General features: G+C 43.5%; 1 protein-coding gene across 1 annotated transcript in view; it reads left to right on the top strand.

Annotated features, from left to right (window-relative positions):
• The window catches only part of TECPR2 (tectonin beta-propeller repeat containing 2), a 657,145-nt gene that overhangs the window by 272,625 nt on the left and 368,682 nt on the right, over positions 1-15,838 (top strand). The window contains exon 10 of the mRNA XM_069207305.1: positions 8,598-9,592. Within this exon, the coding sequence (XP_069063406.1) occupies positions 8,598-9,592 (995 nt within the window). The remainder of the gene's footprint in view (positions 1-8,597; positions 9,593-15,838) is intronic.

Here is a 15,838-nt window from a genome sequence, read left to right as displayed (position 1 = left end):
TTACTAGGGACTTACTAGTAAATCAAATATGCCAATCATGGATAAACCAATCACATACAATTTCACACAGAGAGCATATGCACTTTAGCACTGGTTAGCAGTGGGAAAGTGCTCAGAGTTCAAAAGCCAACAGCGACAGGTCAGAAAAAAATAGGAGGCAGGAGGCAAAAAGACTGGGGATGACCCTGCATAAGCAAAAGTCCAACATGCAGCCTCCAGTATCCGGTGCAGGGAGCTTTGGGGGACGCGTTTCAGAGAACCTGGTGCGACCAGTTGCTTTACGCGTTTCCCCCCATACCCTTGATTCCTCGAGTATTGAGGAAAATTCGCCAAGACCAGGCCCAGGTAATCTTAATAGCTCCGGATTGGCCAAGGAGGGTGTGGTATTCCGACCTCCTCCAACTCCCACTGTGCCCTCCGCTCCGTCTCCCTCTCAGGGCAGACCTCCTCTCGCAGTCGCAGGGGCAGGTTTTACACCCCAACCTCCAGAGTCTGCACCTTCATGCCTGGAGATTGAACGGGGCAACCTGAGTTCCTTCTCTCTCCCGCCTGATGTAGTGGATGTTATCTTAGCGGCCAGGGGACACTCCACTAAATCTATCTACGCTAATAGGTGGTCTAAATTTGTGGTATGGTGTGGAGAGAGACAGATTGATCCCTTACGTGCTCATTTGTCAGATGTTTTATCTTTTGCTTTGTCTTTAGCACAGAGGGGTTGTGCAGTGGCTACTATTAAAGGTTACTTGTCTGCCTTGTCAGCCTTCATTTGTCTTCCAGACCAACCTTCGTTATTTAAATCTCCTATAGTACTTAGATTCTTGAAGGGCCTTATGAATAAATATCCTCCAAATCCTTTCGTTATGCCTCAATGGGATTTGTTCTTGGTCCTAACTTTCCTTATGGGGTCCCCTTTTGAACCTATGCATTCTTGCCCCTTAAGATTGTTAGTTCTTAAGACAGTCTTCCTGGTTGCTATAACATCTGCAAGGAGAGTGAGTGAGTTGCAGGCTTTGTCAGTGAAACCCCCTTATACAACTTTTTACGGGGATAAGGTGGTGTTAAGGACCAAGGCTGCTTTCCTTCCGAAGGTTGTTTCACCCTTCCATTTGGCCCAGTCAATTACTCTGTCCATGTTCTATCCTCCGCCTCATCCTTCAGAGGAAGAAGAGAGACTACATCGCTTGGACCCAAAGAGGGCGTTAAGCTTTTACATAGAGAGAACGAAGGATTTCAGACTGGAGGATCAGCTTTTCATCGGATACGTGGGCAAGAGGAGAGGAAAGGCAGTCCACAAGAGAACACTCTCCAGGTGGGTTGTTCTTTGCATTAAAATGTGTTACTCTTTAGCAAAGAAGGATCCTCCTGATGGTATTAGAGCTCATTCCACCATGGCTAAGTCGGCCACTTCGGCCTTGGCTAGAGGTGTTCCTGTGGTCGACATCTGCAAGGCCGCAACTTGGTCGTCCCTTCACACTTTTGCGAAGCATTACTGCTTGGACTCTGAGGTCAGAAGGGACGGCCATTTTGCACAGTCAGTGCTGCAGGATTTCTTGGTTTGACCATACAGGCACCCACCACCGAGCGCGGTACTGCTTTGGGACTCTATTCATTATGTGAGGAATCCACAGGTAGTTGTATCCATCAGAAGAACGAGTTACTTACCTTTGGTAACGACTTTTCTGGTGGATACATTAGCTACCTGTGGATTCCTCACGGTCCCACCCGCCTCCCCGTTGCCTTTTTGGTCTCACCAAGTAATTCTTGAGTGTGCTCCTCTTGGTCTTGAGGACTGCAATAGATTATGTATATATGGACATATGTATATGTTTATATGTGTATATATATATATATATATATGTATATATATATATTTAGTGTATATATTTATTTATTTAAAAAAAAAAAAAAAAATATATATATATATATATATATTCAATTTATAGCCATCTTCTTGCAATAATGTGTGGTTTGCAATGTTATGAGATGTTGCTTTTGTCTTTCATCCCATTAGATTATTGTTCTCAGGCACGTAAAAAATGTTGGTACTGACGTCGGCACGTCGGCGAGGACTTCTTATTGCCTGTATGACGTCAGACGGCGTCGCGTGGGCAAATATGACGTCCTCGTCGACGTGCAGAAGCTAGGAAGAAGATTTCCGTCGAATGCTGGCGCCATGGGAGTATTCATTAGGTGAGGAATCCACAGGTAGCTAATGTATCCACCAGAAAAGTCGTTACCGAAGGTAAGTAACTCGTTCATCAGGCAAAAAGTGGGGGGGGGAGGGGTAACTGCAACAAGGGCCAGTTTCCTACATTAACTTTATAGTCTTTTGGCATTGCCGCCTTTATTAAATTCAGAGGCTTGCTGCTGCTTTATATGTGACATTCACTGTGGCAAATTCTCCCTTTCCTGCTCAGTTGAGGCAATTGCTAATATTTCATGTGAATGTGTGTATTTTGATTTTCTTCGCATATCAATAGTATTGTTCAACTTTTTAGCTATACCTGATTTAAACTGAGGCATCAAGCAGCCACTAAGTTTGAATAATAAAGTTGTAATTAAGGCTGTTTGTACTTTTTGTGATGTTTTAAGGGAAGTGAAGATTATAGGAAAGAAAAAAAATGTAAAGAAATAGAAACAAAAACATGTAATATTTGTAGAATGTGTTGGTCATAGTTGCATATGCTTAGCATACTCCTGTCATCTAGTATTGGGCTTGGATGTCTGCAACTTGTATTTCTTCGAAGCAGGCTTTCGAGTCATTTGGTATAGAGACTCCTTCTATAGTCTGTGTTTCACATGAAATAGACTCCTTTGTTAGATTGTTTTTTTTTTTTTTCCACCATTGGGTAGGCTGTCAATCTCGAGCTCCGTCACTGAAGCTCCGTTGCTGCCACGGGGCTGTTCCAGCGCCATGTTTACATCACTATTCGACGCAAAGCTCGACAGCTACTGAAACTATTGGTGTTACTTACACTTTTTCGATCTGCCCGCCCAGGCTCGGGCCCGGTTCCACTTTCTTTCATTTTCAGACACTGCCTTCCTTTACTCGACAATGACGGAGGATGGTAAACACACACTTTAGCTACTGCCCTAAGTGCCACTCCAAATGCTCCAGGCAGGACCAGCACTCTGTGTGTATTCTTTGCTTGTCCCGAGATCACAATGAGGTTTTGTGGGAGACGTGCCTGGCCTTTCATTCTAAGAAAACACTTCGGCAACGGAGAGAACACGCTGGGCGCACTCCACAATGCAGACGCAACTCAATGACGTACTTGATATTTTTGCGGACCAGACGGTAGAGCCGGAAGAAGAAATTGAGGATGCCGAGGCACAGGCTGTGCCTATGGACATCCCCATACTGCTGCGAGCAATGGTGAAGGCTATGACCCGGATCCCTCCACTTAACACAGGCACACAAGTACACCAGTGAAAGCCTTCCAGACCACTGTAAAACCATCCATTATAGCTCCTGAAACCCCACTGCCCTCAGGTCATGGTGGTCTCTAAAAACAGCAAAGGAGCAGACACAAGTCCCACTGCTTCCAAAACGCTCAGAGTGTTGAAAAGCCTCAGACTCTATAAGTTGCCTCGGTATCGATAGCCAAAAAAATTCACATTGAGCACTTTCAGAGCACCATAGGGCGTCTGAGCCAAAACCGCCACTTTTAGACCTGAAGACACCTTTGGTGCCGAAACACCATCTGCTGCCAAAACCATCATTGGTGTTGAAAATCCTGCCTGCGACAAACCTACCGTCGGCGTCGAAACTACTCTTGGCGTTGAAACTGCCAACAACAGCATCCAAGCCCAAATGGAGGCTGTATGAGCCTATTCTTGAATAATTTCAAGATAAACTAGATAAAAGGCAAAATACTTTATTTATTCACCTAGATACTGGCAAGGTAGTGGCAAAACTGCCTCTGACTGCAATGGACACACTTCTAAAAAAGTAGTAGTATTTTGAGTAGGCGATCATGGAGCCAGACCCACCTAAGGCTCCCAAGAGGAAACACAAAGATAGGGCCACCAGCCGTATTCTTTTTCCTCCAAGTCCACCTCCTCCACGAGCTTCTACATCAATATCTATTCCTCTTCCACCTCTGCCTTCTATATTGCCACCACCTGCAATGTCACCAGGTCATACACACTCACTTGAGCATCTTGCTTTAGGGCAGCCACACATCAACTACACCATCCTCAACAGGTGACATTGATACAGGTGAGAATATAGTACCATACCATACGCCTATATTTTTCAAACCCACGGAGAGACGCAGACACTGTACAGGATCCATGGGATAAATATGACGTAGACTTTGTGGACAATACTGACCCAGACTTGTACCCCTGTAAACCCTCCTCACCGGATGCTATCACAACCTATCATGAGGTGATTGGTAGGGCGGCAAAATATCATAAAGTGGATCGCCGCACTTTACAGTACGAGGATGACTTCTTACTAGAGACGCTAACTAGATCACATAGGACGGTACCATTTTTACCTTTGTTAAAAGGAATGCTTAAAAACAGAAAGGAGATTTTTAAGTGGCCAGTCAAATCCAGGGTGATAATACTAAGGTTGGACAAAAAAATCCAAGCCATGTCCATCGGACCTTCCATACATCAGTGGTCATGTTCCCCCTGATTCCTTAGTAGTTCACACGGCTAGAAAGAGGGCTAATTCTCAGGGCACTGGTGATGCCCTTTAATGGACAAGGAAAGTAAAAAATACAATGTGTCAGGAAAACGTGTTGCTGGACAAGCAGCTGATCACCTGCATAGCTAATTCAGTAGGTTTGCTTTCTCGTTATAATAGAGCCCAATGGAATGAGATGCAAGAGATACTGCAGCATCTTCCTGAGCAGTACTGCCAAAGAGGGACTCAGTGGGCAGAGGAAGGCAGATTGAGTTCCAGTGCCACCATTCAGTGCGCACTAGATTCCGCTGATGCCAGTTTTGGGAAGTCAATACAAGTATTATCGTTAGGCGCAGTGCATGGCTTAGAGTATCAGACTTTAGCCTGATTTACAACAACATTTACTCAGTCTATGTTTGATGCTCAACTTTTATTTGGACCACAGGTGGATGAGATGTTAGACACAATTTAAAAAAAGATGCAGATACATCCAAAGCTGTGGGTGCCTAACAAAGTTTCCATCATAGAAGCTCCTTTCAGAGGGAACAGGATAGAGGTGCAACAAGACCTTCCATATCTACAGACTCAAGCAATGCACAAAAACTGCAAAGTTCATACCATTCACACTAGGGGAGCCTACTACGGACCACATTATAAAAATAATAAAGACAGAGTTTGTGATTCTGCCTCCAAAATCACCAATCCTAGTAAACAGTGACACTCCCTATGCTTCCTCGTTCCCCAAAAAGATGAGAACTCAGGTCACTCAACAGATACATCTTCTCAGAACACTTTCATATGGTCACACTACAGGATGTGATACGATTGCGAGATTTCATGACAGCAGTAGACCTCAGATGCATCCTTCCAAACTCCCATACACTCTGTGCATTGTCACTATCTCCATTTTCAAGTCAACAGGCAGCACTACCAATTTAATGTGTTACCATTCGTAGTAACTACAGCCTCACGAGTATTCACCAAATGTCTCACAGTGATAGCAGCACATCTCAGAAGTGGAGGCACACGTGTTCCCATATCTAGACAATTGGCTCATCAAAAGTCTCCTCTGCCAGGAATGACTACAGGACACTCAGAAAGTAATCAGTCTTCTACAGCAAGTAGGCTTCACATTCAATACAGCAGAATCTCACCTTCAACCTTTGCAAGTGCAGTCTTCTTTAGGTTCAACATAAAACTCAGTTATGTCCGGAAAGGGTGTGAAAATTTCAGTTAGCGTTGCCTCTGTTTCAACCACATCACTATGTCACAGTGAAGACGGTCACGAGTTTGCTCGGAATCATGGTTTCATGCATAACCATAGTACCAAACACCTGATTCAATATGCGTCCTGTTCAACACACTTCTCAATCACAATGGTCTCAAGAGGAGGGGCATCCACAGGGTCCAGTGTTTGTAGGGCCAGTGACCCATTGTTCTCCGCAGTGGTGGAACAGCAACAATCTGTTGCAGGGTCAGCCATTCAAAGCCCCAATTCCGCAAATCACCATTACCACATATGCGTCCCTGCATGGTTGAGGGGCACATATGCAGAATCTGACAGTACGTGGTCTATGGTCACCAATTCTGAAACATCTTCACATCAGTCATCTAGAGCTTCCTGCAATTTAACTAGCTCTAAAAGCTTTTCACAACCATCTTCACAACAAAGTAGTCTTGGACCCTACCAACGACATGACTGCGGTGTATTATATTCAAAACGGGGCACAGACCTTCATAGCAGAGTTCTCATGGCATTAACCCATACATCACAAAATCTACCTCCTAGCAGAATACATACCAGGAGTGGACACAGACTTTGCAGATATTCTCAGCAGAACACATCAGCAAGTACACAAGTGGGAAATCAACACAACAGTCCTTCACTCTTACTCCCAGTGGTGGGGAAACCCGTAGATACGTAGATAGACCTTTTTGCAACCCAGCAGAATGCAAAATGCCAAAGCTTCACCTCCAGGTTTCCTCACACTCAATCCTAGAGCAATGCCCTTTGGATCAACTGGTCAGGGATATTTGCATAAACATTTCCCCTCCCACTCATTCTGTACGTGGTTCAAAAGCTAACACAAACATCACTTACACTAATCACACAAATCCTTATAACCCCAACATGGGCGCAGCAAGCGTGGTTCAAGACCCTACTTCAAATATCTATAGTGCCACACGAGAAGTTACCTCTCTGGGCACATCTTCTAACTCAGAAACACAGGAGAGTAATGCATCTAAATCCCACACTGCTCAATCTGGTGATCTGGCTCCTCAGGTCTTAAAATGTTGACACCTTAATCTCCCAAAAGAATGCATGGACGTTCTAAAACAAGCACATAGACCAACTACACAAGCATGTTATGCAGCGAAGTGGAAAAGATGTGTACATTACTGGTTAAGCAAACAAATTCAACCTCTGTCGCCAACAGTACAAAATCTTATCGATTATCTCTTTCATTTACAGCAAGCAGGACTTGTGTTTACATATCAGTTAGGCTACACTTAGCGGCTCTAGCTGCTTACGTGCAAAACAGACAACATATGTTACTTTTTAAGGTTCCAGTATTTAAAGCATTTATGGAAGGCCTAAAAAGAGTCCTTTCACATTCCACCCCACCAGCACCACTCTAGAACCTTAATATTGTTCCCATTAGACTCATGTGACCCCTCTTTTAACCACTTCATTCTTCTGAGGTACAATTCCTCACATGGAAGCTAGCCTTTTTGGTAGCTATGTCATCCTTTAAAAGAATAAGTAAACTTCAAGTGCTTATACTGGAAGAGCCTTTCTTCCAAGTATAACCAACAAAGTTAGTACTTTGTACCCACCCAAAGTTCCTCCCTAAAGTGGGGTCCGCTTTTCATGAGAACCAAATAACCGAGCCACCAGTTTTCCCCCTTAAACCAGATTCTGTAACAGAAAGCGCTCTTCACACACTAGAGCTAAAGGAGCATTAATGTATTATAAAGAGAGAACTAAACTTTTTTGGGCCCAACAGCTCCTTGTTGCGTTTGCAAAACCACAGCAAGGTTCCCCGATATCCAATGCAGGAATAGCTAGATGGATAATTAAATGTATTCAGACTTGCTATCGCAAAGCAAAGTGAGCACTACCTATAACTGTAAGAGCTCACTCCACACGTAAAAAAGGAGGTTCAGTAGCATTTTTAGGAAACATCCCACTAGCAGATATCTGTAATGCAGCTACATGGAATAAACCAAATACATTCACAAAACACTATTGTGTTGATGTTCTAGCTAATTAACAGGCTAGAGTGGGTCAAGCTGTATTCCGAACACTTTTTAAAACTTATTTGTCAACCACTAGCTAACCACCTCTTTTGTGGAGCACTGCTTTACGCTCCATGCTAAACATATGTATCTACGACCAACACATGCTTTGAATAGAATATGTTACTTAACATGTAAGCATCTATTTGTAGCGTGTAGTGCAGTAGATCTCTATGCACCCACCCTCCTCCCTGGAAGCTACTGGTTGACGTACTTACTTCTTTATTAATGTTTACATTATCCTAATCTTCACTTCCACGCTCCTCTCTTCTTTCACTATACTAATCTTAACCTAAGCTCACCCGATGAACTAAAACCAATCTAACAAAGGAGTCTATGATCATGCGCAACACAGACTCTAGGATGAGTCACTATACATATTGACTCAAAGAACTTCTTCGAAGAAAAACAAGTTGCAGACGTCTGAGCCCAACTCTAGATGGCAGGAGTATGCTAAGCACATGAATCTACGGCAGTACAAGGTACGAATAGATGCTTACATGGTAAATAACACATTCCTTTGTGTATGATTTTATTCAGATTTTATGACCTTTTTGTAGCTTATTTGTAACTGATATTAAACTATTAATAAATAAATATGTTCCTGATCTTCAAGAAATGTGTAAATGTCTGTTTTGTATACTTCTTTTCTACAAAGCGGAAAGTGGAAGTAACAAGCATGAATATAGCTCTCTGGAAACTACACCAAGCTATGAGCGGCCGCTCCCTTGTGATAGTCCACACTTCTTAAACAATGATTTGTTTTCTGGCACCACAAGCCTGATGAGCAGTAGCGTAGATCACTGGAGTACCGATTCCCCAGATCGAGATAGTATGTACAGCGGGGAGTCTCACAGCCTCTTGCAGCATGACAACGGCTCTGATGTGTTCTGCGTGCTTCAGTCTTCTGAATCTGGGAGTCAGTTGGACGACGAAGACACAAAGATCCTACCACAATGTGCGGACCTGAAAACTGAAGAACTGTCATCTATTACATCATATGCTACAACCACCCCCGACTCTTCTCTTTGCACTCTTGTGAATTCTGGAGATTATGAAAAAGCTGAACAGAGACAAGAAATCATCTTTGAAAAAGATGGCATACAATTGTCGTTCCAAGAAAGAGACAGTTTCACTGGACTGCATGCATTAGGTGAAACGTCCAGCAACAAGAGCAGTTCTGAAACATGTAGTCTAGTTTTGGAAAACAACTTAATAAACAAAGAATCTCTAGATATGTTCTGTTTAATAGGAGAAGCTAAGAATTCATCATGTAATAGAAAAAGTGATGAAACAAGTACAGAGGAGCAACATTCTGACTTGGCAGACACTACCCCTAAAAATATATCTGCTCATTTCCAACCTGGCCCTGCTAATGAAGCTTGTAATCCTGAAAGCAGCCCCATTAAGAGATCTCACATTGGGGAGTTTGCTAAATCCAGATGCCATGGACCTTCTGAAGGTGTGGCCAATGCTGTTCATATTGAACGCGAGGAAGCTGGCCATGCATCCTCAAGTGATGAAGATGATATCTATGGCCGCGGACTTCCTTACTCCTCTTCAGAAACAAGTGTGGCAGAAATCAGTGTAACCATCTCCGCCCCGGATATGACTAGACTATGCCAGGAGGAAATGGTTCTAAAATCTGATCAGGTAAGAGTCCAGGCATTAAAATGTATGAGTTGCATTATATGGTTTATCCGAGTGTTTTGAAACATCCAGTACCACAGTATCTTTTTTTTAACTTTAGTTTCAAATATGTTTATTTGTAGAGTGATTGAATAATAAAAGTGTCAAGATGGATCCCAGCTATCAGTTCTACACTTTGCATCATATAAACAACATATACATTTATTTATATTTAACTTCTCAATCACAATGGACAGGACAACATTTGCATAACTGAGGGCCCTTTTGTGAAAATGAGACAGGAGCATAACAGAGGCAGGAAGGCAGACAGCCCACTTTCCATCTCATGCCTCTAATGGCCTCCAAAAGAAGATGACATGGTAACATACCCAGGATCCCCACCTCAGAATAGGTAATATATTGTTCCTTAAGATGCTAGAGCAAAACAAAGCCTTTAATTTTTTTTTTTTTAAAACAGCGTTCCCCAGAGAAACCTCCTTTGTAAGAAAAGGCTTAGGATTAGAGCAAGGTGTACCAACTTTGTGTTTTTCCAGGCACACTTGAACACAGCCCCTGTGTAGCGGGGCCCGGGAAAAGGGCAACATTACTTTTCACAGTCTCCTTAATTGATGAGGATACCTCTTGATGTTGCTTTTACCGAAGCTTGGCTTCTCTAGTTTGAAATGCCTTACAAGTGAATTTTCCATGGGTTCTATACCTTCCTGGTAGGTCGTTGAGCTACATAACGGATACATCTTACACTTTTGGTGCTATGTGCCACCAATCCAACAAAGGGGAAAGGAACTGCATCCCTCCCTCACACAGCTTTCATTAACCTCAGATCGTGGTCACTCCAGCAGAGTTATATTAGTCTGTTCAATCCTGTACTCTTGATCTAATGTTTTTGTTGCCAAATGGTGGGTATTTCACCTCCTGCCACCCTGAGCACAATGGGCCTCTTTAATTGTTTTACTCTGTGTACGGGAATGGATTGTTTGTGGGCACCCTTTTCTCAATGTATGCACAGTTGCATGTGGGGGTAAGGCACTATGTAAGCAAGTGGCCATCACTTTAAATTTTATATTGTGAGGAGAATAACTTTTATTTTATAAAATGGTGCTAAATTGTTAATGTTAAAGCATAGTTTTCCAACTATCTTGGCCAAAAAGCCAAGCATATGATTAGTGTGACCACCTCTCTCTTCAGGTGATTGTGGACACTGACTCCAGTCCTGAACGTTTCACCTACGAGTGATTGATTTCAGTAGTGTTAGTTCAATTAATTCAGTGGAAGCAAAAAAAAAAAGACCCAGACACGAGGAATTAATTAGGGTGTTACACAGAAGTCCAGTTCTGAACATAGTAAACCGTAATGATCTGGAGGGAGGGAATCACCCTACACCTTTGAGGGTGTTCTGAGTGGGAGCTTAGAACCTAATCCAAAATGTATTTAAGATTTTCCCAGAAGAGTCACTCCTCTACATGAGAGCAGGTTTTTACTTGTATAGATACACATATTTGCCAAAAGCAAAACGTAAAACTCAGGGTCATCTTAAGAAGCAGCACATGTGCCAGTAAAAAAAAAAGGTGTTCATAGTCTCAGCTCATGTGCCATTAGCAATATCACTTAATATATTTTCTGTGGTATTAGATATAATAGCCTTGACATTAATTTTGCCATCTATGTACATCTATATGCATGTTGTTGCAAAATATAAATCAGAATTATGATGTAACACATTTTGTCAATCTAAATTCCATAGTCTCTCCTGTCCCAGGCACTGTGCCTGCAGAACATGTCATCAGTCATTTTGTTGGTCAATACTTTACTTTGCAAGAGAAATTGTGCTCAAAAGGGTAAAAAAGAATGCCTGTCATCCATCTACTGTGACATGTTGGGTATCCTGTACATTTTAGGAGTCAATTAGATGTTCCTAAACCATCCCTTACTACCAATAGAATACCTCTCTATCTGATATAGACTTCAAGCTGCAGATTCCTTACCTTAGAATTTCCCCAGGGGTCAGACTGGATCTGGAATATTTTTAATTAACAGTACCCCCCTGCGCGCCGGAGGTAGCACCATTCGGCTCTGCGTGCATTACTGGCATCATCCTCCCCGGAAGTTACGTCCGCGGCACCAATATAGGTGCCACGAGGCTCGCTAACGTAAGTTCTTTTCTTCATGCACCAGCCAGTACAGATCAGTGGTACCACGTCAGTTACTTTATGATGAAACTTTTTCAATGTTTTGTCCTTCTTTTTGAGGTTTTCCTCCTCGTGTGTCAGGGGTGTCATCCAATAAGGTCCGCTTAATACCCTGTGGCACCTGTCATCGACAGTTGTCAGGGAAGGACCCGCATCTTGGTTCTTTTTGGTGCCTCGAGTGTGACCACAAACCAAAGATGTGTTCCGACTGACATGCCATGAATCCAGAGGCCTTGCAAGAGCGACCCCTCAAGCTCATGGCGACCTGACGTGTGACGCTGTGGCATTTGAGATCCCAGTCAAGGGGAAGTTCCAGTGAGCAGTTGCGAAGTCTGAGGTTGTCATCGCATTCCAAGTCTTCGAGCCATTCTGATAGGTCCTGACAAGAAGAAAAAGAAGTCAAAGAGATCTTAGACTTCTCTGTCTTTCAGCTGATGAGACGAGGGAGTGTCAGCATCCAAAGTCTGGCTCCGTGGTTAGGCATGCACGTGAGTCGACCCTGCTCCTCTCCAAGTTTCCGGGAACTGGAGTGTCCCCACCCAGTTAAGAGTTTTGTGAGGCCATGTACCTCATTTTTGGGTGGGCTGTCCCCTCTGACATGCCTTTGGGCCATGAGGGGCCAGCCGAGGCCCCTTCTTGTTCTGCGCCAGTGGCTCCACGCCCTGGTGACAGTTGGGCCCTGAGGATCCTTTCATGGATCTAGGCTCGTGCCAGTCATAGCACCTCAAACTTCCTTTGCCTCGGTCCCCAAGTCGACGCTCATACTGCCACTGGCACCCATCGGTGGCACCATCCCTATTCTGATGCCCGACTCCGAGCCGGAGGGAGGAGTCGCCTGATACCATATCCAGCCCGGTCTGGAGCCATGCAGTCCTGGCCAGAGACTGAACCTTATTCCTATGGGATAGGCCTTGGGGAGGATTTGGAGGGGCCAATGGACCCTGTGGTTTACCAGCCTTATAATGAGAACATGTACTGTTGTGAGGAAATGGGTCAAGCCAATGGACTGGACACTTCTCCAGATTCTGATGGTATGCTTTTTCCTCCTACCATGGCTATGGAGGATGGAGCATCATTTGCAATGGTGGTGCAGAGGGTGACTGAGGTCCTTCACCCTCAGCTACCTTTGATGGGAGTTAAGACTAATGTCTTAAAGTAGGTGCTGTAACTGGGACTCTCCCGCTCAGGACTTCTTCTCCTGTTCAACAAAGCCCTCACTGACGTCCTTCTGGGGACTTGGTCCAAAACTCAGAAAAAGGGCCGCTTCTGTGAGCGGGACGACTGCCCGTTTCCACCTTCCATTCTGGGGGACCCAAACTTCCTCACCCAACACCATAGAGCTTGGTGATCCAGGCCTCCAAGTTCCACATAAATCCTGGCACATTATCTACCGCACCCCCAGACAGGGAATTCAGTAGGCTTGACACTTTGGGGGACACTTTCTGCTTGCCTGGCATTGCGGTCCGCGAACATGCATGCCTTTTGGTATGCTGTTCCCCTTCCCTGTGGGACACGGTTGCGCAGGTGCTGGCAGCGGTCCTGGAGGAGGCCTGGACCAATGCCAATGGGAGAGATGCAGCGAAGTTCACCACTTGTTGTAGAATTGACACGACTGGCTCACTGAGCAGCGTGGTTTAATTGATTGTGGCCTTGAGACGCTGCGTCTGGTTGAGGATGACTGACTTTTTGGGTGATGTCCGGTCATCCCCGATGAACATGTCCTTTGATAGCTCCTGTCTCTTTGGGGACCAGGCTGATACGGCACTGGAGCGCTTTACGGACAGTTGGGCTAGAGCCAGGTTCTTGGGCCTTCCTGTGCCCCTCCCCCACCCCTCCATCCCCCACTATCTGTCTTTCTCAGCTATGGAAGGAGCGTCCAGCTACACCAATATCCTCCCAGCCACCGTGCTGCGTACTTTGCACAGCATCTGTGTGGCCGAGGGCGTGGTACACACCGACTTGATTGATTGAGTGAGTAATGGTTATTTTCGGAACTAGCACATAAAACATATCATACATCATAAAAGCTTGATCACATTTTAAAAATAGTAAATACGAAAGAAAGTTTTGGCAGTAAAATATTTAAAACAACCAAGTGATACAAGACAGGTATAAAAATTACTATAATGTAATATCTGAAACTGCACATCTAAATTGACCACCAGCCATTTGGTTGCAGTAAATTATGTATGCAAAAATGCTAAATTGTTGCATATCATCAAAGAAAGATTCCCAGCCTTTTCCTTATTAGCCATATTCTATATAAATAATGGCTAAGTCCAAAAACTATGGTAGAACTAGTTTCAGACCATAAGATAGGGAAGGCCCCTTGGAAATATCTCACCCCTAAAGCAATGCAAAGTGGCTTCATCCAGGTCCGCCTTGGCCTTTCATACGCAGAACAGAAAAATAAAACACGTTCAACACCCTCAATCATACTATCACAGAATATACATAAAGATTATTTTTTACAATTAGATTTCCAGTTACATGCATAATTCTTAACTGGTAAAATGCCCAACCTAAATTTTACGAACAAGGTCCCAGCCTGAGGAGGATGGATCACATCCAGGTATAATTCCAGTGAAGGTGCAGGTTTAGTAGATAAAAGTTCACCTAGGATCCCCCTGAAATTAACATGTTGGTGGTGGGTGATTTTGTTGTTCCAAAAGGAAGCTTTTATTTTGGCCTTAGTGCTTTTATCAATTAATGAGAGGTTACGCCGGCAGGTGCTTAAACATAGATCTTTAAGATGTGACTTGATGTACGAGAACCATGGGATGAGATGCACTTTGCCCATGCTAATGCTGTAGCTCGGGAACGGACCACAGCCCCACGCAGTATAAAAGAAATTTCAGAGAAGTTACTTTGCTTATCTTCTTGAGCCCTCTATCAAAAATAGTGGGATCAGAGGAATGCTCTGGGGCAAGCTAAGTAGAGACCACAGAAAACTATTTTCCTTCATGGTCAGACATTCAGAATTTTCACCCCCTTAGATTTCTGCCCTGTACAGGGCGGCTGTCTGAACCTTGGTCCTGTACACTTCAGTTGCTGGGGAAAGAGATTTGGGGTGGTAGCTTTATATCGCTTAACTAGCGCCGATGCACTGTTAAGGAAGGTTAGTTCACATTTATGGATGTGGGATTTCCACGTACTGGTTTTGTCTATTCTGACTCCTAAGTAGTCAAATGTATCTATGGTTTGCAGGTTCACCCTCCTGACCTGAAACCCGCCCTTATGTGATGTATGAGGTTTGAACACCATGATTTTTGTTTCATAGGTGTTCATCTCTTGGCCTCGATGGTCGCAAAAATTTACTTATTCATTTAGCAAATGTTGAAGCCCAGATGGAATGCGGGATAACAGAAGGGTGTCATCTGCAAATAACAGTGTAGGGACGGAGCAACCGCCGATTATAGGAGAATCATGAGTGCAAGCACTCAGATGTTTAACTGCATCGTTTACATAAAATGAAAAAAACTTGCCACCCATCCCCCATCTTAAGTGCTTGTAGTAACTCTTGTGTAACTTTATGAGAATGTCTAAAAATGTAGAGCTTAGTTCTGCTAACGCATCCTTTTATGTTAATTTATTACACATTAGGACTCGTTTTAGGCCAATGAATCTTTTGACCCATTTGAGAGACACCGTAGGACGAGATAGCTAATCAATATGTCAATCAATATATCAATAATGTCATCAATATTTATCACAACAATACATTTCACTTTAGTCAGAGTCATTAATCAAATTGGCGACGCAACCATGACCTTCCAGCCATGAATAACCACACCAGTTAATAGAATTTTATGGGTTTTATTCCCTATTAGTTACAATCTAAGATTAAATGCGTCAATCTCAAAGCCAAGAAACACAACAGCATAGTTACGATATGGCAACTTTGATAAGATTTCAATAAGGCAAAAATCATAAACATTAGAATATAAAACGGCGTGACCATAGATCAGAGTATAGCAGAGTATTGATACTACGTCAGTTCAACAAAGCATTGTCTTAGTCGTTTGTCTATTTGCGTCAATTTGATGAACACCTGTCCTAACCA

Source organism: Pleurodeles waltl, chromosome 9 (genome assembly GCF_031143425.1).
Source record: "Pleurodeles waltl isolate 20211129_DDA chromosome 9, aPleWal1.hap1.20221129, whole genome shotgun sequence".
NCBI classification, from domain to species: domain Eukaryota; kingdom Metazoa; phylum Chordata; class Amphibia; order Caudata; family Salamandridae; genus Pleurodeles; species Pleurodeles waltl.
This window is presented reverse-complemented; position numbering and strand designations above follow the sequence as displayed.